The 27766-nt window shown below is 43.5% G+C and overlaps 1 protein-coding gene across 2 annotated transcripts in view; it reads right to left on the minus strand.

The window, feature by feature from the left end:
• Positions 1-27766, minus strand: part of ttyh2 (tweety family member 2) — a 146390-nt gene that overhangs the window by 89034 nt on the left and 29590 nt on the right. Inside the window, exon 2 of one of the 2 annotated variants that reach the window (XM_070858207.1) lies at positions 15706-15878. In XM_070858207.1, the coding sequence (XP_070714308.1) occupies positions 15706-15878 (173 nt within the window). Of the gene's footprint in view, positions 1-15705; positions 15879-27766 lie in introns of those variants that run through there. The other variant, XM_070858208.1, reaches the window with a different exon arrangement.

Below are 27766 nucleotides of genomic sequence, written 5' to 3' on the forward strand. Positions count from 1 at the left end.
ACCCTTTAAGTATCATTTGCCAGTCTATTCTAGCCAATTCACGCCTCATACCGTCGAAGTTACCTGTCCTTAAGTTCAGGACCCTAGTTTCTGAATTAACTGTCACTCTCCATATTAATAAAGAATTCTACCATATTATGGTCACTCTTCCCCAAGGGGCCTCGCACAACAAGATTGCTAATTAGTCCCTTCTCATTACACATCACCCAGTCTATGATGGCCAACTCTCTAGTTGGTTCCTCGACATTTTGGTCTAGAAAACCATCTCTAATACACTCCAGGAAATCCTCCTCCACCGCATTGCTACCAGTTTGGTTAGCCCAATCAATATGTAGATTAAAGTCACCCATAATAACTGCTGCACCTTTATTGCACACATCCCTTATTTCTTGTTTAATGCTGTCCCCGATCTCACTACTACTGTTTGGTGGTCTGTACACAACCCTCACTAGCGTTTCTGCCCTTTGGTATTCCGCAGCTCCACCCATACTAATTCTACAGGCTAATGTCCCTCCTTCCTAATGCATTAATTTCCTCTTTAACCAACAACGCCACCCCACCTCCTTTTCCTCTCTGAATGTTGAATAGCCCTGGATGTCGAGATCCCAGCCTTGGTCACCCTGGAGCCATGTCTCCGTAATCCCAATTATATCATATTCGGTAATAGCTGCCTGCGCAGTTAATTCGTCCACCTTATTCCGAATACTCCTCACATTGAGGCACAGAGCCTTCAGGCTTGTCTTTTTAGAATTTTGCTGTAATGTGGCCCTTTTTGTTTTTTGCCTTGGATTTCTCTGCCCTCCACTTTTACTATTCTCCTTTCTATCCCTTGCTTCTGCCTCCACGTTATTTCCCTCTGTCTCCCTGCATAAGTTCCCATCCCCCTGCCATGTTAGTTTAACTCCTCCCCAACAGCACTATCAAACACTCCCCCATGGACATTGGTTCTGGTCGGGTAAGGTCAATGCTCTCTGCACTCAATTACATCATCTAAACCACATCGGTTAGATCCTGCTCCTCAGGAGAGCACGGTCGAGCTCTCCTGCCCCTCCTCCCCACAGGTGTGGCTCGCACCCCACTATTGGAACCCGTAGCCTGGGATGGTGGGGCCCTGGCTGTGCCTCGTTGCACCACACCACTGGAATCCGCAGCCTCGGAAGGTGTGAAACCATGGAATGTCCCACCAACACTGGTTGTCACCTCCATGAGTGGCACCTTCTCCAAAGTCAGTACAACATTGGGAGCTTCATCCAGCTCCATCCCCTCCCCCTCACCCCCATGTTCTTGGTCTGGAGGGTTGGATTGGTAGATGTTCTCCTCTTCAGGCTCGTCCGCATCTGAATCTTCTTCTGCATCGAGTTCTCAAGTTCTACAAAAGATAACAGAACAGTCAAATGGTTAGCAGCAGAGGACGGGGCAGGGTGGGTGGCATGAGTAGGCTCACACATCGCAAGCCAGGCAGCAGGCTGATTTGAAGGACCATGATGAATTTGCAGGACTTACCCTCTCCCTCGAGTGTGGGCCCAGCTTGTGCAGTGGTGGTTGCTTTTTTTCCAGGCAGGACCCATCAAAACAGCGACCCTGTCTTCCAAGGGTGTCAGTGGGTGCAGATTTGCCGGGCCTCATCCTGTTCGAGTTCTTTCCCTTTTACTATGTGCCACCCTCCTCTGCAAAGATGAAAATGCAACTTTTTGGAGAGGGTGTATTTCTGCTGGGTGGGACATACAGATGGTCATATTTACAATTGCAATTCCATTGAATAAATTAAAATATTACTTACACTAACTACTTGGCTCAGGTCCTGCCACTTCTTTTTACACTGGCCTCCAGATCTCGTGGTGGTCACCATTGCGCAGTAATCTTCTGCAACTTGGTTCCAGCGTTTCTTCGTTCCTTTGGGTGTAACTTTTATGTGACCTCTGCTGGTGTCCATCTCCTACCATCTGTTCTCAATCACAGTAACTAGTGCCTCTGCTTCTTTTCCGCGCATGTGCAGAAGGTGCGACTTCGTTTTTCGGCACAGGCAGCAGGCTCCACCCCCCGAGGCGACTGGACACACTGCACGACGCCAAATTCAAATGATACATCAGGGAAACTTAGGTAAAATGTTTCTGGCACATTTTTGGCCTAGAAAAACAGGCATAACTCTGGCAATATGCCAGAAAATGGGCTTGGGGAAAATTGAGTCCTACGTCCTACAGCAATTCACATTTTGTTTCATAAATTGTAAAAAAAAAACCTCTGGAACTAACCAACCTCAAATACAACAGAAGTACTTCTGATCATTGATTAGTCTATTTATAAGCAATAGAACGGTTGGGGAATACTATGTGAATGATGTATTTTCACTTGCCCAATATAGTTTACGGAGACGACCCATGTGCATCACAGAGGTGCTCAACTCACTTATACGGGAGCGTGTGCTTCAAGCTAGGCCAAGAGCCAATTCAGGGAAAAAATAAAATCAGAGCCAGTAAAATACACAGCATGACCCAGATTACCCAGCAGGCAGGCTTGAAGTGTCAACGCTCGCAATGCACACAGATAGCTCCAATAAACCGTGTAATTGTTAGTTACTCCAGGTGTTAGTGGGGACCGGAAATGTCAGGTCTCCACTAGTGAATCACAGGAAAAATCACGTCTGCGGCAGTACTCGACACAGAAAGCGCTCCCCTAAATTTACTTCCTCAACAGTAAATAAGTTTGTTGTTTTGATCAGGAGAGTATTTGGTTTATTGTGCTTGCTATCAAATCGAACAACTAGAGGAGCGATGCACAGGGTTTGTAGTATCTGATGTAGTTTGAGATGATCATAACTAATCCAACCTGTTTAAGACATGGATTTGTCAACAACAACAACTTTTACTTATATAGCGCCTTTAACGTAGCAAAACGTCCCAAGGCACTTCACAGCAGTGACATAAACATGATGATAGATCTAGGACAACAAGTCACTCAATGCCAGCAGTTAGTTTATTACTGTAGACTTCAGGCCTAATCTTTATTTCATCCACTGTCAACAGATATTTATATCAACAGCACAACTTAATCACATCTAAATGATGAAATCCGACTTCATCGGAGACTTTTACAGATTATAGCAATTGGAAGTCTTTTCCATATACAGTTGATTTACATTGCAGGTTGCAACATAAAAAGCTCTGAAGAGAAAACAATGAGATAGAAGTTGAGAGTATTTTTATCTTCAACTATTAAGTGGTTACAGCGCCGTGAAAACAACTTGTATTTATATAGCGCCTTTAATGTCGTAAAACATCCCAAGACGCTTCAGAGGAGTGTTAGAAGACAAAAAAATAATAATTTGACACCGAGCCACATAACAAATTACGGCAGATGACCAAAAGCTTAGTCCAAGAGGAGCATCTTAAAGGAGGAAAGAGAGGCGGAGAGGTTTAGGTAGGGAGTTCCAGAGCTCGGGGCCCAGGCAACAGAAGGCACAGCCACCGATGGTTAAATTTGAAGGGCGCAGACATCTTGGGGGTTTGTGAGGCTGAAGGAGATTACAGAGATAGGGAGGGGCAAGGCCATCAAGGAATTTATAAACAAGGATGAGAATTTTGAAATCAAGGCGTTGCTTAACCCGGAGCCAATATAGGTCAGCGAGCACAGGGGCAATGTGTGAACGGGACTGGTGCGAATTAGGACATGGGCTGCCGAGTTTTGGATCACCTTTAGTTTACGTAGGGTAGAATGTGGGAGGCCAGCCAGGAGTACGTTGGAATAGTCAAGTCTAGAGGTTACAAATGCATGAGTGAGGATTTCAGCAGCAGATGAGCTGAGGCAAGGGTGGAAACGGGCAACGTTACAGAGGTGGAAATAGCTGATTTTAGTTACGCCGTGGATATGTGGCCAGAAGCTCATTGCAGGGTCAAACATGACACCTCGGTCTGCTAAAGTGATCAATTCTGCCATGGTCCACAATAGTTTTCCAATGATGTTTCCTGGGTACATACGGATGTTAAGTAACAGAAGAAGATGAACAGTACATCATTGAACAATAAACAAGTGGTCGGAAGAGCTAACGATATTATGCCACTCAGATTGGTGAAAATAAAAGCCACTGTATATTCTATTTTAACAAAATAGGAGAAATGTAACTGAAAATTACAGTCATCTCTCCTGAAAAAATAGACCACACATAGCTTTTTCCCACCAAGAATGAAAATTCCTTAAATTCTTCAGACTAAAAAAAATGTAATTTTCTGATATTTAAACTGTTCCATCAAGAAGGGTTTCTGACTGTTTCTTCCAGTGAAGTTAAGAGCAGAGTAGCTCAGTACCAGTAGAGAGCTGTTAAAAGCCATACTGTAGAGGTATATTATTAAACTGTCGTAGAGCTTGATGGACTGGAGAGTAATTGCAACTCCATTAGCCTCTTAAAAGCAGGCAAGATATATCCTACATTCACAAGAGCAGTCACAAGAGAGATTATAATGCTAAAAATAGATGACATTAATAGAATACTTTCAACTTTTTGTAGCTGGATAATCTAAGACAATAATATAGGTCTTCACCATTCCAGGCAATTTAAAGTTACTTTGCAGGATGTAGAATAAAGCAAATACAAAGCACATCATAAGATTTATATCCTTCCTTCCCAAGTGCAATTACCCCACAACATTACAGTCTGCTATCTGAATGTAGTAAAGCCAAGTTCCACAGAGGGATGTATTTCCATTCATTCTGAATTCAGATCTGCCCTAATTCTATTTGCACATCTCATTACGAGCAGATCTCCTGGAGAATTGCTCAGTGCATCAGAAGAAGCACCATTTTAAAACAAATGGGGGGTCTTTATGCAAGGCGTGACTTAGTGAGCTGTAATTTGTGGCCCGTACGGGTGCGCACACACCCCTAAGGGCCACGCAAGTTCTGGAGTTTTTTTGCGCGCTATAAATCCCCGGGAAAAAGGCATCCGCTGGTGAAGAGTTGGGTTATTTGCCCAACTTCTGCCCAGTGAATGCCTGTGAAATTCTTACAACCTGCTTTTACCAGAGTTTAACAAAAAACAGAAAAACAACATTTTAGCAATAATTTATACCGGCCCTTTAAACCATGTAAATTTATTTTTCAAAAATTAAATTTTTGTTTTAAATATTTAATTAAATGCCATTTTAATTCATTTTAAATATGCAATGTTTTTTTTTTTATTTATTTGAAGTGTAGAGCTATTTTTGGGGGTATTCCGATTCATGCTTACATGCGAAATCCCCATAAGTATGAATGGGGATTCCCTTCTTTTATTGGTTCAGCTGGCCCACGTGATCCCAGGGGCGCTTGCAAACCGCCTGCACCCCGGGGATACGTGGACCTCTACCCCGCGGGTGCCCGGAGAGGCCCAGGACCGCGAAACTCCTTACCTCCTGGACCACCGGGTATGTGGGCATTTTGTTTGCGGAGCGGAGGTTTTTTCCCATGGAAAGCCTCCGACCGCAAATTCAGGGCCATTAAGACCTGACTAAATGTGTCAAATTCCATTTTTATTAAGTGCTGTCTTGTGATTTTTGTTAAACCAGTACGTTGGGAATTGAATTTGATCAATCTGCCCATTTCTCAGAAAAACATAGATGAGTGGTCATATATATTTATTCCTTCACTATATTCAATTTTTAAAGCAGAGAATATGTAGCAAGATGGAAATCGATATCTGGTATTTAGCAATACTGGGGAGAGGGAGTGGTGTTTCCTTCCTCAGAGGTTTGTGCATCTAACCCTACAGAGTCTAAGTGGATTGATGGGCCGAAATGGCCTTTTTCTGAGCTGGGGATTTCTTTCTATGGGCCCAAGTTTCAGCTGCAGTTGCTCCTATTTTTTTTGGAGCAACTAGTTTAGTTTGGAATATCTTAGAAATTGCAATTCTCGGCATTTCGTTTGCTCCAGTTCGAGTGAGTTAGTTTAGTTTCATTTTAGTTCTGTTTTTTTTCCAAAAGGGGGCATTACCAGCCACTCTCGCCTGTTTTGCAAGTTTCGGCAGCGAAAAGCTACTCCAAACTAATTTAGAATGGAGTAAGTGTCGACTTTTGTACGCTCAGAAACACCTTGCGTACACTTTAGAATTAGGCACAGGTAGCCAGAGATTTTTTTTGGGGGGGGGGGGGCGTGGGGAACGGAAGCTAGGGGATTTTCCAAAGCATTAAACACTTCACTTTTACCAATAAAGAGCCATCATCAATAATAAATAATAAATAAATCAATAAATCAACCAATCAAAAATAAAAAAAACGATCAATAAATAAAAAATTTAAAGTTTCTACTCACCTACTGCAGCACCTATCCGTTTGGGAGCACCGGGAGCCCTCCAACAGCCTGCCGCAGAGCTGGTCGGGCGGGCCCCGCCGCCGAGGAGGAGTTCGGGCGGGCAATGAGGCGAGGCGAGGCGAGGCGAGGGGAGGGACGGTGAGGCAGGCAAGCCATTCGGCCAGGGATAGGGATGGCAAACATCGCGACGTCCCTTCGGTCAGGGATAGGGTCGCCCAGAGACAGGACATGCTAGGAGGGCCAGGTGCTACTGCGCACACGTGCAGCCGCCGGCACTCTTCGGCGCAGGGCTGTAGCCCCGCCCACTCTCTGTTGTGCTGCGTCGCGCTGACTGCTGAACAGGCCTGTTGCACTCGGAGCATCGCGAGGCAAGTTATTGGCGCACTTTTCATTTTACAAAACACGCGGGCCTCTCGGAGGTGCGCCGTTTGAGCAGATATCGGAAACTTGGGCCCGATGTTTCTGAATAACCTACGGAAAACATCTCCATCCAGGGTCAGCCAAACCAGCCACATGAGATTGGCACAATGCTAAGAACCAATTCATTCAGATCTTTGCTGCAGGTATTAGCCAAACCAAGCAACATTTTCATTAAAATGCTCCAGTATAGAGAATACTGTCAGATCCGATTCAACTAATTAGTTGAGGAGATGCCAAAAAAGTGAGATAAACTGAAAATTGACATCAGATTGCAAATTTCCCCTCAATAGAAATTCAGGAGATTTCAATACCGATTCTATTGGGAAAAATCCTAATTTATGACACCACATGGGCAAAAACTTCTTAAAGTAACAATGTCCTTTTATATTTTTTAAATTAAAGAATGAACCTAAATCCTGACTTATGTGAAGCATCAATCTTCTCATCAAACTAAAATAGTCAATACATCAGGAAAGGGTGGGAAAGATTTGGTTCATTATGAACAAGATTTTGTAACTGCTGTACTGTCGAATCTAAAAATGAAAACTTGCAACTAAACATTATAGTTTGATGGTCACAAGATAAAATTAAGTTTGGCTGAGAGGACGCAGTCACAAGAATCAGAAATTCCAAGCAGATTCAATTTATTAATATTGTTAATGTCTGACACTATGCAGAATGCTCTTATTAACCCTGAAACTATTCCGATCAGAGTTTGGAGACAATGTCTCTTTTGTTGGACAACAAGAAGCCTTTTACAACCAAATTATTCAATTTTAAGCAATACCAGTTGGCTCTAAACAAAATCTTGTGCTTGCTAAATAGTTATTGCTGACTTGACTGAACCGCCACCCAGGCAGATAAACCTAATTTATGCATCAGAACCATACTGGAAAGTACTTCACGCGACAATTCAGTGGCTAAAAGGTTTCACATGCTGCCAGAATACATAAGTACAGAAGGTATCAGGTGCCACCCCATGTTTAGTTAGTTCTCCGTCAGTGCAACAAGTTTGATCTCAGCAGCCCTCTGCACTGTTTAGTATCTTGTAAGGAAATGTAAATATATCCGTGCACTGCTTTCACCTGCATAGTGCTACATGTAACGTGATTCGTGATCAGTATTGAAATGTATCCTGGAATGTAATGTAAACCTGTTCTTATGTGCTCCATGGAACACCCTTATTTGTACAGTGCTACATGTAACATGATTTGCGGATTGTACTAAACTGCACCTTGATATGAAATGTACACAAGTGTATTGTATGGAACTGCTGTCAGCATCCAAATGAATTATATGGAATTGCTGACCGCATCCAAATGTACTGAACTATTTTCCAATGTGTTGTGAAAATTTTTATACAAATAAAAGTATATTTTTTGGGAAAAAAAACTCTAGGCTGGGGGAGGCCAAAGCTCAGGAATCCCACCCCCTCCCCGTCCCCCTCACACCTGATTAGTGATCCCTTCATGGAAGCGAACATCTGGATGTGGTCAAATTGGATTTTGATGTGATGACCCTAGGATTATGCTGCCTATTGATCGTAGGATCATATAATAAAATGGTAATTGAGGCAAGGGAATGAGAGTGGACATCATCTGTGTAATTTTACCTCCATTAAACATCACCATCAAGTCAGGAGTGAGGAAAAGAATGTGGTTGAATGAGGCACTTGGGGAATTAACAAGCAGCACTCACATCACCATAACTATTTCCCATGGAAATATTTTCCAATATAGTTCAAGCAGCTGTCCATCCACAGGAGATGCAACGAGTCTTTGTGTCACTACCATAATAAAGTAACACTAATTTAGGATGCACCCTATGGGCTCAAAATTGGCCCACCCCTTTTTTCGGCGCACTCATCAGAGATGCGCCGACTTTGTGGACTGAAAAGGGCTCCGATAAAATGTCCCCCAATTCTGGCTGCTGTGTTGCCTCTCCCGGGGTTTTGCGTGGCGTGGCCAGTCGATTGGGGGGCGGAGCTAGGCCCCTGCACCAGAAACAGTGATGGCAGCTCTCCACATGCGCTTCGGAGTGTGCGCGCATGCACAGTAGCTCCTGCCCCCAGCCTCTGTGTGCGTGCTGCAGCATGGGACCCGATGCGTCCCGCCCCTATCCTAGGCCAAGTGGCCTCCCACACAGGCCGGCCCGCTGCTTTCCCGGGCTAGAAGGCCACAACAAGCAGGTTGGTGCGGGGCCCAAGCCGGGGTGGCGGGGATGGGTGATGTGGAGGGGGGGGGTGGAATTCTGAACTGCAGGGTGGGTTCGATGATCGACCCCATGGGGTAGGGGGTTCCAATCCCATGGGCAGTCCGATCCCCGACCTCGAGGGAAGATCTGATCCCCAGACGTGTCCGATCTCTGACCCCAGAGGGTCTGATCCCCGACCCCGTGAGGTAGGATTGTTTGTAAGGGACGGGCTGATGGTGGGTGAGCTTAGGCGGCTGGGAGAACATAAGAACATAAGAATTACGAGGAGGTACTTCTATTTTATTCGCTATTTTGAACAAATTATGCAAATGTTTTGTCTCTTTACTTCTTTTATTTTTGTAGTTTAAGCTTCCATGAATGCTTCTGTTGTATAGTAAATTAACTTTGCGAAGTTTGTCATATGATGTCCTCTATAGCTGTTTGATCTATTCACATTCTTTAGTCATGTCATTAAGTTCTGCTGGCCTCCGATGTACTTACCTGCGCTGATTTCTTAACTCTTCGCAAGGGTTTTCTGTGCGGTCACAAGTGGCCACATACACTGGCCGAAGTTAGTTTGGAGCAACTATTAGCTGTGCAAAGTGGCTTAAATGGTCAAAACTAGTGTAGGTGGCTGGTAACGCCCCCTTTTGAAAAAAAAACTAAACAAAACTAAAAAAAATCCTAACTAACTCACTTACACTGCCGCAAATTGAATGTGCAAAATGGGGATTTTTAAGATACACCAGAAAAATCAAGTTGCTCCAAAAAAAAAAAACAGAGCAACTCCTGGCCAATTTTGAGCCCATAATTACTTAAATTGGAAGTGGCTATAAAACAGATCCAGAAACATACAGTACTCAGAACCAAATGTATGGATGATCTGAAATTCAAATGGTTACTCAATTATGGTGTTTAAGATTTGTTAGGGACATTCAAAATCAAGAAGGGTTTTAATAGAGTAAATCAGGAGAAACTGTTTCTATTGGCAGAAGGTTGGTAACCAGAGTTCACAGATTTTAAGTAATTGACAAAAAAAACAGAGGAAACACGAGGAAACATTTTTCACACACGAGTTGTTATGAGTTGGAATGCACTGCCTGAAAGGGTGGAGGAAGCAAATTCAATAATAACTTTCAGAAGGGAATTGGATAAATACTTGAAGTGGAAACATTTTAAGGGTTATGGGGAAAGAGCAGAGGGAGTGGGAATAATTGGATGGCACAGGCATGATGGGCCAAATCACCTCCTTCTGTGCTGGATCATTCTGTGACTAGTAAAAGTCAGAAAAATAACTGCTGAAAGCCTTCTGTGCAGGGAATTCTGGAAATAGTTACGTCCAATTATGTTGAGTGAGATGGTATTTGTCTTCAAGCTAGTACTTAATGCACTCTGGTACTGAAGGAATTAATTATTCTTCTGCTGTCAAGACAGCCAATTATTACAGTTCCATCTGCCCTGATAAGAAAAAGCACTCATTATTTAAACTTGTGGCCAAACTTAATCTAGTGAAAGCAATCCACAGGTCGTATTAACAATCTTGATTTCCTCACACAAAAATGTCAGGAAATTTTAATGACCATCCCTAAATCTGATCAAATCCAAGAGGGAACATTACAACAGGCAAATAGCACATATCTGTTTTCACTCCAAAGGCAGTATTTGTTACATTAATTCAAACAAAAAAATTCTGTGGATGGGAGGGAGAAAGAAGATTGAAATTGTAGAATTGGCTGTGATGCAGTTTGTGACATCAGAAAAGACATGAAAGGTACTATATAAATGTAAATTATTTCTATTTTTCTACCTACACCGTGTCATGCCCATGAAAATTGAGTAAATCTTTCACTGAATACTTATTCTACTGGCATCCATTATTTTCATCTCCTCCAGACAAGGCTAAATAATCCTTTTCTCTAATGGGAGTATCTTCTGGTATGCCCCCCCCACAACACATGCCACTGGCTCTCGTCCATCAGCTCCCAATGTTACTTCATCCCCGAGAGCTTACCACTTATGTTACTCTATCTCGAGACCAAACTTCAGTGCATAATCCCTCCCCATTGAGTCTGCTCCACACCCTTTCCTTCCCCCTCCTCAGACTCTCCAGCTGCTACCCTTCTTCATCACCAAAGTATCTCTTCCCTTGTAAGAAAGGCTCTCTCCATATGTAACCTTGGACATTGAGATGTTTGGTCTTCCCAAAACTTAGATACCAATAGTGACTTCTTCCCACTCACCAAAGCTACTCCACCCAGCTCTGCATTGCATCACTCTTCCCAAACTGCCACAGGGCAGTATGACAGTCAACCCCCCGTCACACATTTGCCTGTTCACTTTTCTTCACATTCAAAAATCTAATTGTTTATTAACCGCAGTGAAATCTCCTCCATGTTCTCAATGTTTGCACTGAATGATTCAGACTACAAAGCTCCAGCTAACATCCCTGCCTCACCTCCTCAGATTTCTCTGTCCTCACCTCCCTCAACGTAATCCTTACCTCATGGGGATGGGAGACTGTGCAGAATCCTTTGGGGAAAGATCGAAATGAAAATAGAGGCATGGACTAGATGGATGAAGGTATTCATGCCTGCATGGGTGATGGAAGAAAGCAGAAGGAACTACACACATACACACACAAGTCACCCCCTCCTCATCATCAAATGATAATTTACCTTTCCAAAGGTCTGTCAGCAAAAGGCATTTCAGATTACTTCATCTTTTCTCCAAGATATGCCCCTCCCCAATCCCTACACCTTCGCATTTTCTTCTAACCTTTGGGGGGGGCAGGGGAAACTACCTTGCATGTTCCTCATGTGCCCTCTAACTCCAAATTCCTTCTGCTTTCTTCCATCACCCATGCAGGCATGAATACCTTCATCCATCTCGTCCACAGCAACCATGCCTCTATTTTCACTTCCCTCTTGCCCCAAAGGATTCTGCACAATCTCCCATCCCCATGATCCTCTGCCACCTTCAGACATAAATTCACACAAAGTCACACAAGCCACATGACCAGCTGGCAGTCCACTCCCAGATCTGGCTTGACCACCTGAAGCAGGACTGATATCCCCTCTGTAGAGCCAAATCCTCTCATTGCTCCAGGAAAATCCCAGAAAGCAAGAACACTTCACAACAAGTTACCTTCTCTGGCATCACCTGCCCCACAACTTCACTATTAATTGTACTTCATTTCCACAATTAAAGCAATTTTCCAGATAGCTTCAACGCAGGCCCCTCCTCCAACTCTTTGTGCTTTACACTGAGGGAGATATGTGGAGGATTGAATACAGTTGTTAAAGAGAATTCAACTGATCAGGGAGAAATTGGGAGAATTATAATAGGAGTAACAGGAGAAAAACATTTCTGGGCACAATAATTGACTATTACATAACGCAGTAATTAAAGAACTTACAAAGGAGGATGTTGCGGCATGAAGCCACGATACGACTTAATTTTGTCTAAAGCCAGGTAATGATGCCGCAGATAACAGAGTATATTGGAATTTGTGTCCACAACTTGGTTGTTAAGCTTAAGCTATTAAATGAGAGAACTACACAACCTCAAATTTTGGAAAGCAGTTTGAGAGGGAATGAGGAGTGAGCTGAGGGATGGGGTAGTCTGGAACAGACTTTCAGAATGAAGGAGTGTAGAGGGAAACACAAAGAAACACACTATTGTCAATGCGAAGTAACGATATACCACTTGTTAAGCATTGCCGGCAAGAAAACTCGTGTGAGCAGCAAAGGGTAAAAGACACAAAAGAGATTCCCAAGTATAAAGCCACCAGAGGATAGAGGTGAAGTCAAGAATCAGGTTAGGTATACAGAGAAACTGGTACAAAGAGCCAAAATAAGACAAGATCAGGTCTGCCAGGAATGTAAAACACGATGTGAAAGGCTTTTATACATAAGAATTTATTTTGTGACACTGCAAATTCTGAGTCAAGGCATATGCAGTGTTGAAAAAGTCTCATCTTGATGTGGCAACAGTATACTCGAAAACACTGGACAACAGAAGCTACAGTAGCAGAATAAACTGGAGAATTTAAATTTGAAAATGTCATAGTATATTTATATTTAACACTCCCACCCCCTGTAGGCTCCATAATTATTGAGTTATGTAATGGTCAATTATTGTGTCCAGAAATATTTTTCTCTTGCTCTATCAATTACTATTCCCCTGCTGTTTGGAATTTTCTTCCAAAATTACTACACCGTTTTACCACTCTGCCATCAAAAAAAAAACATTTATTTGACTGTGCTTTGACACTCTACCCATCAAATTCCCTCCTTTTTAGGCTTGGCATCCACTGCTCTACCTTATCAAATGCTTTGTTTTTAACATGACAGGCACAGTAGAAGCGATTCAAATTCCTCCACTATTGCCAACTCAACAATGTCAGTCAGGAATTTCGAGGGATTACTGCTGACATGGCAGCCACGGTGTTACTGAATGAAGTAAACCTCCTGCTGTTCTCAGAGGAAGGGATGCGCGGGGAGCCAACGCTAAGCAGCGTAATCTAATGTAATGTATTTGCTTTATGGGTTCTTTGCTTAAGGATTCATAGCAACTCATTGCTATTAAGAACTAGTTGGTTTATTAGCAAAGGTTTAGCAATCACACTACACATTACCAGTTCATCCACCAGGCTCACAACCACCTGCCTCATCGTGATCCCCTTAACCTAACTGGCTGGGGTTTTATTGAGTCTTGTGAACATCACGTGACTGGCTAAGCCACTCCCAACTCAACAGCTCTCCAACTATTTCGGTAGAACCTTAAACAAGTGCCCCCTTTTGGCACTAGAATCCACAAATGAACAAGTTAAAACTGTAACGAAAAACCTTTAATCAAATTAAAATTTGGTTGCTGGGGGTGATGATGCACTCCAGTCCCTCCTCTCGCGGAAGGCCGCGAGCGTACCGGTGGACATCGCGTGCTCCATCTCCAGGGACACCCTGGCTCGAATGTACCCGCGGAAGAGAGGCAGGCAGTCGGGCTGAACGACCCCCTCGACCGCCCGCTGCCTGGATCGGTTAATGGCCACCTTAGTCATGGTCATGCACAGGAGCAGTCCTACGAAGAGGCCTTCTGACCTGCCCGCTCCCCTCCGCAAAGGGTGTCCAAAGATCAGGAGCGTGGGACTGAAGTATAACCAGAATTTGAGGAGCAGCCCCTTCAAATAATGGAATAGGGGCTGCAACCTCACATACTTTACATAGACATAGAACATGGACTCCTCCAGACCACAGAAATTACAGGCGGCCTGGGAGTCCGTGAACCGACTTAAAAACTTATTGCATGGGACTGCTCCGTGCAACACCCTCCAGGCCAAGTCCTCAATAAATAAGAGGACGACCCCCCGCAGAGATTGCACTCCATTAGGGACCCTCGCCTCCTCAGGATGGCAAGATGGTGTGCCATAACGTGTCCGGACGGCAGACGAGGATAGCAACGTGGAAGTGCGCAGGAGCAGCCCGTACAGGAAACCCCTTCGCGCAGAACTGAAAGGCACGGAGGGGATTTCCCCGAGGAGGCTCAAGTTGTGAGGCGCCGGCTCCCGAGGGAGGTTTCGGGCCTTGGCGCTGATGAGGAATTCCGTCCGGACGGGGGTCAGTTCGGACGGGATCTCCAGACGTGCTTGAGCCTCCTCGATACACCTAACGGAGTCAGGGCCCAGAGCTGTTTTTAATCGACTCGATGGCATTGGCCGCATGGCGGACGTCGGCCCAGCTTAGGTTCCGTGCCAGCACGTCTGGCGCCATTCAGCCCGCTCCTCCGCCATCGAGCAGGTCCCTGACCCTCGTCACCTTGCCAGCCACAGCCCCCTCGTTCACCTGCCACCTAAAACCGCGGTCGTGGAGGTACGGATTCCTGAGCAGCGGCTCCTGCAGGACAGCCGTCACTCCAGACGGTGGAGGGCTGCACTTGGTGGCGACTGTGTTCCAGACCCTGATGAGTTCCTGGTAAAAGTCAGGCAGCCCCCGCATGGCGTGCAGCAGCTCAACAAACCTGTGCGCATACCCACTGGTGCAGCATATATTACACCTACCAATTAAAAAAAAATGGTGGCTGCCCCATTAGCTGCAGTACAGCAAGATTTTGTTGAAAATTCATATAATTTTGCCGATTAAAAAAAATATATATAATGGATGTAACTATTGTGTGGGGTATGCTGGGCCAGTCCTTTAGTATAATTGGATATATATATAGTATCATTTGAACACATCAGGCCATTCTGCAAGCTGAAAAATCAATGCAGAAATTTAGAAATATGGAAAATCATCCAATCAACGAAAGAAAGATAAATAAAGCAAAAACACAGAGAATTTGGACAACTCTGATCAACATGTTTTAATGTAATAGTATTTAAAATCGGAAACTTTTAGTTGAAAATGCCATTCCATACACCATTAATAAGGTCATCGACCTGAAATGTTAACTTGTTTTCTCTCTCCACAGATGCTGCCTGACGTGTTGAGCATTTCCAGCATTTTCTGTTTCTATTTCAGATTTTCAGCATATTGTGCTTTTGTACAAGCGTTAACTGAAGTCTGACTGAATACAGACAACTTTGAACAACCAGTTTCAATGTGACCAAGTTTAGCTTTACGCGGACAAAACTCAATGCTAGCTCACTGAGTGCTCAGCTAAAACGCTGAGCTAAATTTTAATGAGTGGATTTAAACTGGCAGCCGTTTTGTCACTGCAAAGATTTGTTGATAAGAGTTCGACAGGAAATCACATCTCATATAATGGCTCACAGGACAATTTCCTCCATTCTTTTCAACTCCGATATCTTCTACTTACCAGCAGATAAGACCAGCAGTCACAGCCGTCCACGTGACGCAGCACGAATGTGGCCTCTTGGTTTCCTCATCGTCAGTTCGTTTGCAGCAGCAGACGCATAACAAGTAAATGGAAATGAAAATCAAATTGAGGCCCAAGCAGACGGCAGCAATTGCGGCAAAAAATATCAGTGCCTGCGGAAATTAACAAAAAAAGAGACAATATTAAAAAATTGCTACAGAGATTTGCTTACCATTTGTATCTCAGCTACTAATATAACTTCTGTGTCTGCATTTATTAATGAATAAATGCAAAGGCCGAAACCCTCCCTGTTGGCCCAGTGGCCAAAGTTAAAAAATGATTGAATCTCTCCCCTTTAACGGAGAGGGGAGGGCGTGGTGATGCACACGCGCTGTGACGTCACCACAAGTTGATTGACGACAGCGGACGGCCCAACCGACCCATTTTCAGCCAGTCAGCCTGGCTTTGAGTCTAAGGCCTGCCCCCATTATAATCCATTTCCCGTAGGACTTTGAAAAAAATTTAAAAGTCCTGAAAATGGATCTACTCACCGCACCAAGAGTTCCAGCGGTAACAGTTTAAAAAAAAAAAATCATAGATGCGCCAGCTTTCTGGTACATCTGAATTATTCCAATGCACTCCTGGCCAGCTTCGTAAGTTCTGCCCTCCATAAACTTGAGGTCATCCAAATCTCTGCCGCCCGTCCCAGGTCCCGCTTACCCAACTCCCCTGTGCTCGCTGGCCTACATTGGCTCCCAGTTAAGTGACGCCTTGATTTTAAAATTCTCATCCTTGTTTTCAAATTCCTCCATGGCCTTACCCCTCCCGAACTCTGTAATCCCCTGCAGCCCTGCAATTCCTCCCAGACCTCCGCATTCCACCGATTCTGTACTTTTGAACATGCCAATTTTAAATGCCCCACTATTGATGGTCGTGCCTTCAGCTGCCTAGGCCCTAAGCTCTGGAATTCCCTCCCTAAATCTCTCTGCCTCTCTACTTCTCTTTCCTCCTTTAAGACTCTCCTTAAAACCTACCTCTTCGACCAAGCTTTTGGTCACCTGCCCCAACATCTGATATGGCTTGGTATCAAACTTTTTTTTGGGATAACATTACTGTGAAGCACCTTGGGACATGTTAAAGACGTTTATGTAAATAGAACATCATTGTTGTAATGAAGCCCAACTCCTTATTCGCCTTTTTGACCAGAATTTATTGACTTATGTACCTGAATCCCTAAATCACCATTAACCTACATCATCATCATCATCATAAGCAGTCCCTCGAAATGAGGATGACTTGTTTCCACACCGAAAAGAGATGAGTTCACAGGTGTTTCAATGAAGGACCTAATATTCCAGATCTCGAACTACATGTTGAAGGGTGAAAGATGCCTGTGCCTGTATTAATCTACACCCTCCTTGTGGGTCACCATTTTTTAAATATGCCTACCTGCCATTTTAATGTCCAAAACGTGGGTGTGATTTCGGGCCTGCATCAGAGTCACTGAGTACCACAAAGCTCACCTTGCCCATAAAAATGACCAGGGGACTAAACCAGTGGTTTGGACTGCTAAGGTTAGATTCTTAAAAGCTATTTAGCATAATATAATGAATACATTTTTTTTTGAAGAAGCAATGATATTTACTTGTATTTATCTCCCTGCACTGGTTTATTTTGCTGCTAACAGTGCACTTGGCATCTTAACATTGTTGGTTACCACAATTGCGTGCAGTATTGCTGACTGCTACTACAAAAGGAACATGCAACAAATATGCTGCTGATGATAGAAATTCCTATGGCACTTCATGATTTAGGGAGCAACATGAATTCATGAGGTGACTGAAAATGCAGGTGCAACAAAACTGGAGGCATGCATGTCCACTGCCAAAGAACCAACATTTACAGATCATGGCAAATGTACCTTGATATATCAGAGATCATCACTTTTCACCACCTCTGCTTCACATAAGAGGCTGTCACCCAGATATAACAACCTCTAGAAAAGGGGCAGCTCTTCCTCATAGATGTGAGTTTTACCACAACATTAAGCTTTTATAAAAACAGAGGTGCAGCGAGAGATCGTGATCGAGCTACGGCAAATGACACAGAGGAATGGAGAGAGATTGGGGCAAACGAGCGATGTGATTAGGGCCCAGGAGAGTCGAGAGTTCAGGGGCCAGAAGAGGCGTGGGCCCAGGGGCAGCATGGGCCAGCCCACACTACGATGTGTGCGCGCATTCGGTCCGTGCAGCAGAGCTGATCTCCAGTCGTCTTGCCACTGAACCAAGACCTAGCTCTGTCAAGCCGTGTAGTGGTTGGTGTGCAACGGCCACCACAAGTTAAAAAAAATTGATGCACAGTCATCTTGCACCCCTTCAATATGTATTTAGTCACCTGGAATATCAGGTCCTCATCGAAACACCTGTGACTTCATCCCTTTTTGGTGTGAAAGCGCGTCATCCTTCATACAAGGGGCTGCCTAAGAAGCAGCAGCTTTTATGCCACTGACACCTACCAGACCAACCAAAATACAGTCCATAGATATAGCACATGGTGTGTGTGCCGGGGAAACATATTTATCACTTTGCCTGTGGAAAACATCGGCTGAATGGGGCTCAGCTAGTTCCAATCACCTATAACTTGGTACAGCTACAACATCTGAAATCCAGAATCCTCGGGACTGAATCCGTGCCGGTTTTGGGGTTTTTGGGGATTTTGGACCTCACCGCCCACCGATCCTCTATTCCTCGGCGCTTGCCGAAATGTCCAGTTTTCGAACAATTCCGTTTTTCGGAATTCCCGATTCGGGATGTTGCACCTGTATAGCCAATGGTTCCAGTCCATCAGTCCATAAACGGTGAGATGATTGTCCCTGAGATTTCACACCCCTAAAAATATTTTACCATGTACAAGACCTGCACCTGTTAAAAAGACTAAAAGTGAGGATTTATAACACAGAAACAGAGTATTCTGGAAACATTCAGCTGAGTTGTACACCCAAAATATTAACTTATCTGCTCTCCTTGCGGACTATTCGTTTCCAGCATTTTCTGTTATTCTGCATTCAACAGTTTTTAAAATTAAAATCTCTACTCAATGTTTCCAACAGCATACCCATTTCAAAATTACATTAACCACTGCTGGGCTATCTGATTGTTCGGAGAGGGGCCTGGTCTCAGAAAAATAATGAAAGAGGCAGAAACAGTTGTGGTGTTGTGAAGGGTGCTCAACAATCTTGATTAATGGACAATAATGATTCACTCCCCAGCCCCCGCCCCACCCCACCCCAGACAAGAACACGCAATCACAACCCCCGCTACAGTCAGTGCATCTCGCAGGTCTCTGGGTAGATCCTGCAGAGTAACACAAACATATGCCTGGAAACCACCCAATTAGCCAAGTTGATAATTGAAGCTTCCAGCTTAGGTACCAATTAGCACAATTCCCACAGGTGCACCCCTCCCAAACAAATTACAGAAGATCATTCATTACGAAATGTTCATTCTACATAACAGAGTTCAATTTGTAAAAATATCAGTTATGAATTGAATTTATTTGCACTCTCGATTCCTTTCTTAAATCGCATTTATTTAATGGCTCCACACTTACTCGAACTGACAATGTTGCAGGCTTCGAACAAGGTTTCCGATAGCAGTTCTGAAGACATACTTAAAGAAAATGTCAGAAGCTACACCCTGCACTAGGGACTTTCATCACCAGGCTTACTGGTGAAAAAGCCTCAGGTTCGGAGGCTGTGACTAATCCACTGGTTTGACCACAGACACTACACTGACAATTAATACTTCAAAAAATTTGTTCCAGTCACTGTCTGTATATAGGGTATAGAAGCACTACCTAGCCACCCTAGTATTATTTTCCAAGATAGGAAAAGAGAAATACAGTCTGTACTGAACTAACTAGGATTCCAGTTTAACCAGATTATGAGAACTTCTTATGCTGGTTCACAGTACTGTCTCCAGATCACGGTTGTTTCAACACACCATGGAATGGAGCTTCGTAGAAGTAGCATGTGGCAAAATGGAAACTCAGTATTCATAGCACATTGTCCCTATATTTTAAGGATTTATAAGAGAACTGTCATTGTCCCTTATATAACATTAATTGTGGCCTTGCCTCCACCTTTCAAATTACTAGTTAGTTTACTATCTCATCAAGCCCTTTACTTTCTCTTTAATCTCTGCGATATAACATCTATACTACTAGCGATAATAAGTTATTCTCATTCGATTACTTAAAGCCAAAAATATATCTGGAGACTGAGTATCTTGAGACAATCTGAAGGGCTTGTGAGGCCATAATTAATCCCATTTGAAGAAACTTTTTGTACATTATGAACACTTCACAATTTGCAAATAAATCATGACAGTACTGCCATGCTTTGTGCCGTTCTCACTTGTACACGATATCAATTTGGTGTACAGAACTTCCCATGGCATAATGAAAGAATATTGATCCATCACAACGGCAAAAAGAAAGAGTTTTCACCTCGATTTGTGAATAATTATGCCAGTGACCTTAGACCAGAGCATTGAGTGCCACGTACACTTGAGATTCAGGTCAGTCTTAAAGCAGTGCAAATCAAATTTGACTTGAAGGCAAAAATTGGCCCAAACACAGTTCCAGGCTAAATGCTGAGAAAAATAAAACAGGTTTGTGCACCATCAGCAACACTGTCACTCGAGCCGCACAACAGAACAGGATGACACTTTGTTATCTACCACGGGAGAATTATAAAACCAAAACTCAAAAACAATTCTCCCCACCCAGTCTCAAAACCCAGCAGTGACATATACCGCACCACTGCATCCTTTGACACATCATCAATCCAGGGTGGCATTTGCACTTTTTAAGAAAAGGACTGTAGCACGACTTCACAATCTGTCACCTTTACAAGGCCAAAGCTTGACTACTATTTAAAAAAATATAAACTTGAATGCACGCACCATATAAAACCGAATGTTACACAAGCTGTTGCACCTGAGATAAATTAACTAGAAATGACGACCATATGCAGATTCCATGCAGTTATTAAAATATTCAAGAGAGATAGTGAAGATTTATGCATAATAGGCCCACAAAATATCGATGGATGCAAAAAGGATCACTTCCTTTCAGTTGCTGCCCACACCACCTGGCACCAGAATTACAACCACAACGGCGGAGTTAAATTTCCCTCTTCCATTTCTTACTGCAGCCAGATATTTCCCATTTTTGCTTTTTTTTTTTTTAAGGGGGGTGGCGTGGCTGAGGGGAGAGAGAGAGAGATAGAGAGAGAGAGAGAGAGAGATAGAGAGAGAGAGAGAGAGAAAGAGAGAGAGAGAGAGCACGCAAGGAGCCATTTTGGAGCCCTCTGATTTGAGGGAGCCAAGCAAGATGGTTTACAAATCAATAACTTTTGATTTTAACATAGAAACATAGAAAATAGGTGCAGGAGCAGGCCATTCAGCCCTTCGAGCCTGCACCACCATTCAATAAGATCATGGCTGAACATTCACCTCAGTACCCCTTTCCTGCTTTCTCTCCATATCCCTTGATCCCTTTAGCCATAAGGGCCATATCTAACTCCCTCTTGAATATATCCAATGAACTGGCATAAGTTAGACTTATACCCATCCTTGAAGGCAAAAAACCTGTCCAACAATTTTAGCCCCTTTGGGTATCAAGCTGTGTTTTACCAGAATGTCACGATTTCCTGTTTAACTCGCTGTGTGGAGTGACACACAGGGTGAAGTGAGCAAAGAAAACATGTACGGGTTTTTATATGGAGCTCCAATTCAATTCTTGATGGTCTGAACTCCATTGCTGTACTTATTTACTTGCTACATAACACAAAAGAAAGCGAGAATGAAACAAAGCCATTCAGCTCATTGAAATTCATTCCTCAACACATGGACCACAATTACTTCTTGATTCAAAACCTTTTAAACACATCACTTGTGCACAAGGATCATTAAGAAGTCTGTTTGTTTGGGGAATTTAAAAAAAATTTGGATTTAATTTTAGCATTAATAACGAGAGAAAAGTCAGCGGGAAAAATATTGGATCCCAAAAAGCAGGAAAATTCAGATAAAAATCAATAAAAAGCATTTTTTGTTTTTATCTTCAACATTGCGAACACTCAAGAAAACAAGCAAGCGATCTAAAAATGGTACAGTTAAGTTAAATGACAACCAACAATTATTTACACAGTTCATGGACATTGGGTTTATAGGGCTCACTATCAGATACTTATTTAAGGCAACATAGGGTCTTTACGTTTAATTTATTTTTTAAAACTACCTTTGCTGTTGTGTCTCTAGCCACTCACCTGCCACTTTGACAGTGGTACTGTATAATAAAAAAACTGTTGGAGATAATGCATAGAGGAACATTTGTGATCTTGCTTTGAGTCAGAATGCCTTGGTCTGTGATTTGAGACAGCGTTTGATTGATGACCTCAGTCTTCAGCAGACTGTCTCTGTGTAACACATTGCACTGCCATCCTTGCTCCAAACATAGACTGGAATTAAAGATCGTTGTTTGGTGGAGGATAAAGAAATAATCCTCAGAGCCTTATCGAAAGATGATCCGGGTCCTCTTGGAAAAAAAAAATAGAAAATCCCAATGCCTTTCACTTCTTTCTCAGGTCCCGAGGTGTATGCACATCACAACCACGATGTTAAAATGGTACATACAGCATTAAATGTGATGTGCACACGTCTGGATCAGATTTGATACATTTCAGAAGTCTTTTCTCTCAAATTCAGGGAGAAATCTTTGCCACATTTAAAGAATCCAGGAATGTCAACTGGTTGGAGGCTGGGGTGGAAATTAAACTGATTTTACTGATCCCTGCATATACTGGTTAATTGCATCTCACTTAAAAGAGAGTATATTTTGTCACAACTTCTCTGCGATAATTCATTCTTATGCATTTGCCTTCATGGATTATAAACAAATAATGCACCAAAGGTGAAACTTTATGCCCCAACATAAATCATTCATAATTTATTCTCCAGCTGCCTTCAACCCATCCCAATTAATGGGCCGATTGCGAAACTGGATAAAGGTCACTTTGCCAGATTAACGTTTTCAGGTTACTTCTCCCCATGGGTTTTTGCACCTATCAGCTGGATAACCAGATTTCAATCATTATGGGCTCTATGGGTCAAGCACAATTTGTACAATCAATTGCAGTACAACAAATTTAGTTGCAGCTCGTAAAAGGTCAACAAACTGTGGAAGTACATGAGTACCAAATCCCAACTACCTTCCTCCTCTGTAGAAGTTTTCAGTTTCTTTGATAATGACCCATGTACTACTGTAAGGCTCCAACCAGTTGCAGGAAGAGCCCATATTTAAAGGTTATTATATAAGCAATTCCAACTCCTCAAAACGTTCTTCAGCAGAAACATCCTGCATATGGGGCAGGGGAAGGAGGGTGATTTCCCATACAAAAATCGGGACACGCGGAATAGGTTAAAATTAAAGGCAATTACTTGATCCACATCCAGGATATATCTGATGCCCAGGTCATCTTTTTCCCTTTATAGCCTCAGATATGCAGATGGGTTAAGCTCATCCCACTGGAAGATTTAGATTTATGGCAATTACCCTGTAATCAAACACCTTTCCAAAAGAAGGTATTTTAGGAACTCTGCTCAAACAAAACAGATTATTGGCGCAGAAGAATTTTTGTATGCCAAAACTGCGCTGCCTCAAGAAAAAGATTAGAGAAACTGGTCCGTTAGAGAAACAAATGGTATATTGGTTAGTCAACACAAGTATTTATATTTGGTGGGTGATCGTGACGGAGGTTCGGCGAATGTTTGGTGCGGAAGTGCGGCGGGAGATCGTGGCGGAGGTGCGGCGAATGTTTTTGTGGCGGAGGAGCAATCAGGGATCGTGGCGGAGGTGCGGTGAATGTTTGTGGCGGAGGAGCAGCGAGAGATCGTGGCGGAGGTGCGGTGAATGAGGGCACGGGGCCCAGAAGAGGCGAGAGCCCAGGGGCAGCACGGGCCAGCCCACACTGCGATATGTGTGCGCACTCGGTCCGTGCAGCAGAGCGGGTCTCCAGTCGTCCTGGTTAACCCTTGCCACTGGATAAAGGCCTAGCTCTGTCAAGCCCGTGCGGTGGCTGGTGTGCAACAGTCACCACAGGTTAAAAAAATTCACGCACAGGCATCTTCCACCCCCTTAATTGGAGTTCAGGACTGGAGCGTCGCGTTCTTCATTGAAACATCTGTGAACTCACGTGGAAGCAAGTCATCCTTGTTCGAGGGACCACCTATGATGATGATTATGCTATCTGAATTTAAACTGTTCGCATCAATAGCTTGAAGATAGTTCTTTCCGTGGCGAGTTATGGCTGCCCTATTTCCTCCTCACCCACAGCCTGTCCCATTGCTCCCCTCTACAGTATGTCACACTTCTCTTCCATCTTGGTGCTTCACATTTCATCTTCCAAGCCAGGCCAGTTTCCTCGGCTGGTTTGTAGTGTTAACTTAACATGAAGATTTTAAAATGAAGATTCCTGTATAACAACATGAATAAATTATTTCCACATTCATGAATGCTCCCTTCTAGTGTAGTCTAGTAAATATGGGTCAATTATACCCAAATTGCCATTTGAATATGCTTTTCAATTTAATAGAGATGGAATAAAGTTCTGCAACAGCTTTTGATGCACACTTCAGCACCAAAGCGATTCAGCCTGTGTGGTGTTATGACACATGGAAGTCAGTATTCAAAGCCCCAAGTGTCCTGAACAATAGTCAAGTCCTAAATGGGAACTGTGTGATGGGATGTGCTCATCCTAGAGTGTCTCCCAGGAATAGAGCAATCTTTTAAAGCATCTCTTCTGTAAATGAGCACTTTGCAAAGTAAACGTCCTTAGGTCAGGCAAGCAGAGTGAAACACAAGAGCCTTTTATTATAGATTTATGCTGGTCAAGCAATCGCAGTAAACTACGGCACCACCATTTGGTGTGGTACTGAGCCATACAGCTCAGGAAGATCGATGCTTCAATAGCTGGTCTGAGTAAGCGGAGATCAGCGTGGGTAGCAATAAGTGCACTACAAATAATCTCTGTGTCCCAGGGTCCGGAATCAAGAAACTCTCAACTGCTATGTAGCTGGAAAGGGTGTGTATGTGAACTCGGCCAATAACAGTATAGAGTTAGGCTGTAATGGCCCCCATGTTGGAATGGAACTACTCCCATAACTGCAACAAATGCAAGACAGATTTAGACCACGAGCTCCAAGATTAATTGGAATTTATTGCAGTCTGGTTAGCCTTGTACAAGTATCCATTACAGTTGATTCATAAAATAATTACTTATGCTTACACCCATGTTAGATTGCCCAACATGCACCCAAAGAGGGCTCCCAGAACTCTAACAAAGTCACACAAGCCAGCTGCTGAAGTAGACTTGCCTTCAGATTTCCTTCTTTCGAAGGGAGTATCCTCTACCACCAGTTGTCCACCAGCCATTGGGAACTCATGTGGGGAGTTTGCTGGATGCAAACTTGTGTGTCTCACTCAAAGACCTCTTAATTCTACTCCACTTTAAAACTATCTCCCTTTCTCACCTCAAGGCATTGATTCAAACTGGGATACAATTCCAGTCCGAAGGCCATTCTTCCTACATACGCATGGAAAGTGAGGCTATTTTATCAAGGATTGCATCACAGCCCAGCCTGATCATGTGTATGTATTCATAGATGCACTCCAGAAGAGCATCAGCGCATTACCATAAAGAGCAGAAAACCCGGCTGATTTATGTTTCCCCTTCTGTTGCCTAGGGTACCAATGCCAACTGTCACATCCAAGACAAGGTCTACTAAAATTGTGCATCTAATTCAGCCAAAAGGACCGGCTAGTTACCTTCAGGGAAACAAGAAATAGCCTTGCAACCAGTTAAGGAAAAGACTGATGTTGTCATCAATGCTCCAAAGCCGCAGAATGAGTTTGGGTTCAGATCTTTCTTTGGAATGGTCCAGTACAATGCATGTTTCTTACCTAAGTTAGCGACCATGTTAGCTCACTGCACGAACTCCTCAAGAAGGATGTCCAGTGGAAGTGGACGAAAGCACAATAGGAAGCTTACAACATTTGGAAGAGAAGTCTCTCTAGCGATGCTCTATGTTATGTATGAAGAAAGAGTCAGACTTAATACTGTGAGCTCAAAGTAAATTGTGACCGTAGTCTTTTATTGCAGGTCTCCAGAGTGCTTCTCCAACCTGTGAGGCCTCCTGAAATACCTGTGCTCCCAAGGGATTATGGGATCCCTTAAGACTCTAAGGGATGGTCCCTCTGATGGCAGTACAGAGTATATACAGGTTAACATATATAACACTCGACTTATGCACTACGACAGAGTGTGAGCTTAAGTTAGCGTGTGATGCTTCGAGCTACTGTGTGGGAGTGGCCATTAGCCACGCAATGGACGATGGCCAAGAGAAACCAATTGCGTTCGCATCGCGAACCCTCAAAGAGCAAAAGACACTACGCGCAAATTGAAAAGGAAGCACTCGCCATAGTGTTTGGAATCAAGAAATTCCAACAGTTCATAAGAACATAAGAACATAACAATTAGGAACAGGAGTAGGCCATCTAGCCCCTCGAGCCTGCTCCGCCATTCAACAAAATCATGGCTGATCTGGCCGTGGACTCAGCTCCACTTACCCGCCCGTTCCCCATAACCCTTAATTCCCTTATTGGTTAAAAACCTATCTATGTGACTTGAATACATTCAATGAGCTAGTCTCAACTGCTTCCTTGGGCAGAGAATTCCACCGATTCACAACCCTCTGGGAGAAGAAATTCCTTCTCAACTCGGTTTTAAATTGGCTCCCCCGTATTTTGAGGCTGTGCCCCCCTAGTTCTAGTCTCCCCGACCAGTGGAAACAACCTCTCTGCCTCTATCCTGTCTATCCCTTTCATTATTTTAAATGTTTCTATGAGATCACCCCTCATTCTACTGAACTCCAACGAGTAAAGACCCAGTCTACTCAATCTATCATAATAAGGTAACCCCCTCATCTCCGGAATCAGTCAAGTGAATCGTCTCTGTACCCCCTCCAAAGCTAGTATATCCTTCCTTCAGTAAGGTGACCAAAACTGCAAGCAGTACTCCAGGTGCGGCCTCACCAATACCCTGTACAGTTGCAGCAGGACCTCCCTGCTTTTGTACTCCATCCCTCTCGCAATGAAGGCCAACATTCCATTCACCTTCCTGATTACCTGCTGCACATGCAAACTAACTTTTTGTTCATGCACAAGGACCCCCAGGTCCCTCTGCACCGCAGCATGTTGTAATTTCTCCCCATTCAAATAATATTCCCTTTTACTGTTTTTTTCCCCCAAGATGGATGACCTCACACTTTCCGAAATTGTATTCCATCTGCCAAACCTTAGCCCATTCGCTTAACCTATCTAAATCTCTTTGCAGCCTCTCTGTGTCCTCTACACAACCTGCTTTCCCACTAATCTTTGTGTCATCTGCAAATTTTGTTACACTACACTCTGTCCCCTCTTCCAGGTCATCTATGTATATTGTAAACAGTTGTGGTCCCAGCACCAATCCCTGTGGCACACCACTAACCACCGATTTCCAACCCAAAAAGGACCCATTTATCCCGACTCTCTGCTTTCTGTTAGCCAGCAAATTCTCTATCCATGCTAATACATTTCCTCTGACTCCGCATACCTTTATCTTCTACAGTAACCTTTTGTGTGGCACCTTATCGAATGCTTTTTGAAAATCTAAATACACCACATCCATCGGTACACCTCTATCCACCATGCTCGTTATATCCTCAAAGAATTCCAGCAAATTAGTTAAACATGATTTCCCCTTCATGAATCCATGCTGCGTCTGCTTGATTGCACTATTCCTATCTAGATGTCCCGCTATTTCTTCCTTAATGATAGTTTCAAGCATTTTCTCCACTACAGATGTTAAACTAACCGGCCTATAGTTACCTGCCTTTTGTCTGCCCCCTTTTTTAAACAGAGGCGTTACATTAGCTGCTTTCCAATCCGCTGGTACTTCCCCAGA

The sequence above is a fragment of the Pristiophorus japonicus genome, chromosome 16 (assembly GCF_044704955.1).
Source record: "Pristiophorus japonicus isolate sPriJap1 chromosome 16, sPriJap1.hap1, whole genome shotgun sequence".
NCBI lineage: Eukaryota > Metazoa > Chordata > Chondrichthyes > Pristiophoridae > Pristiophorus > Pristiophorus japonicus.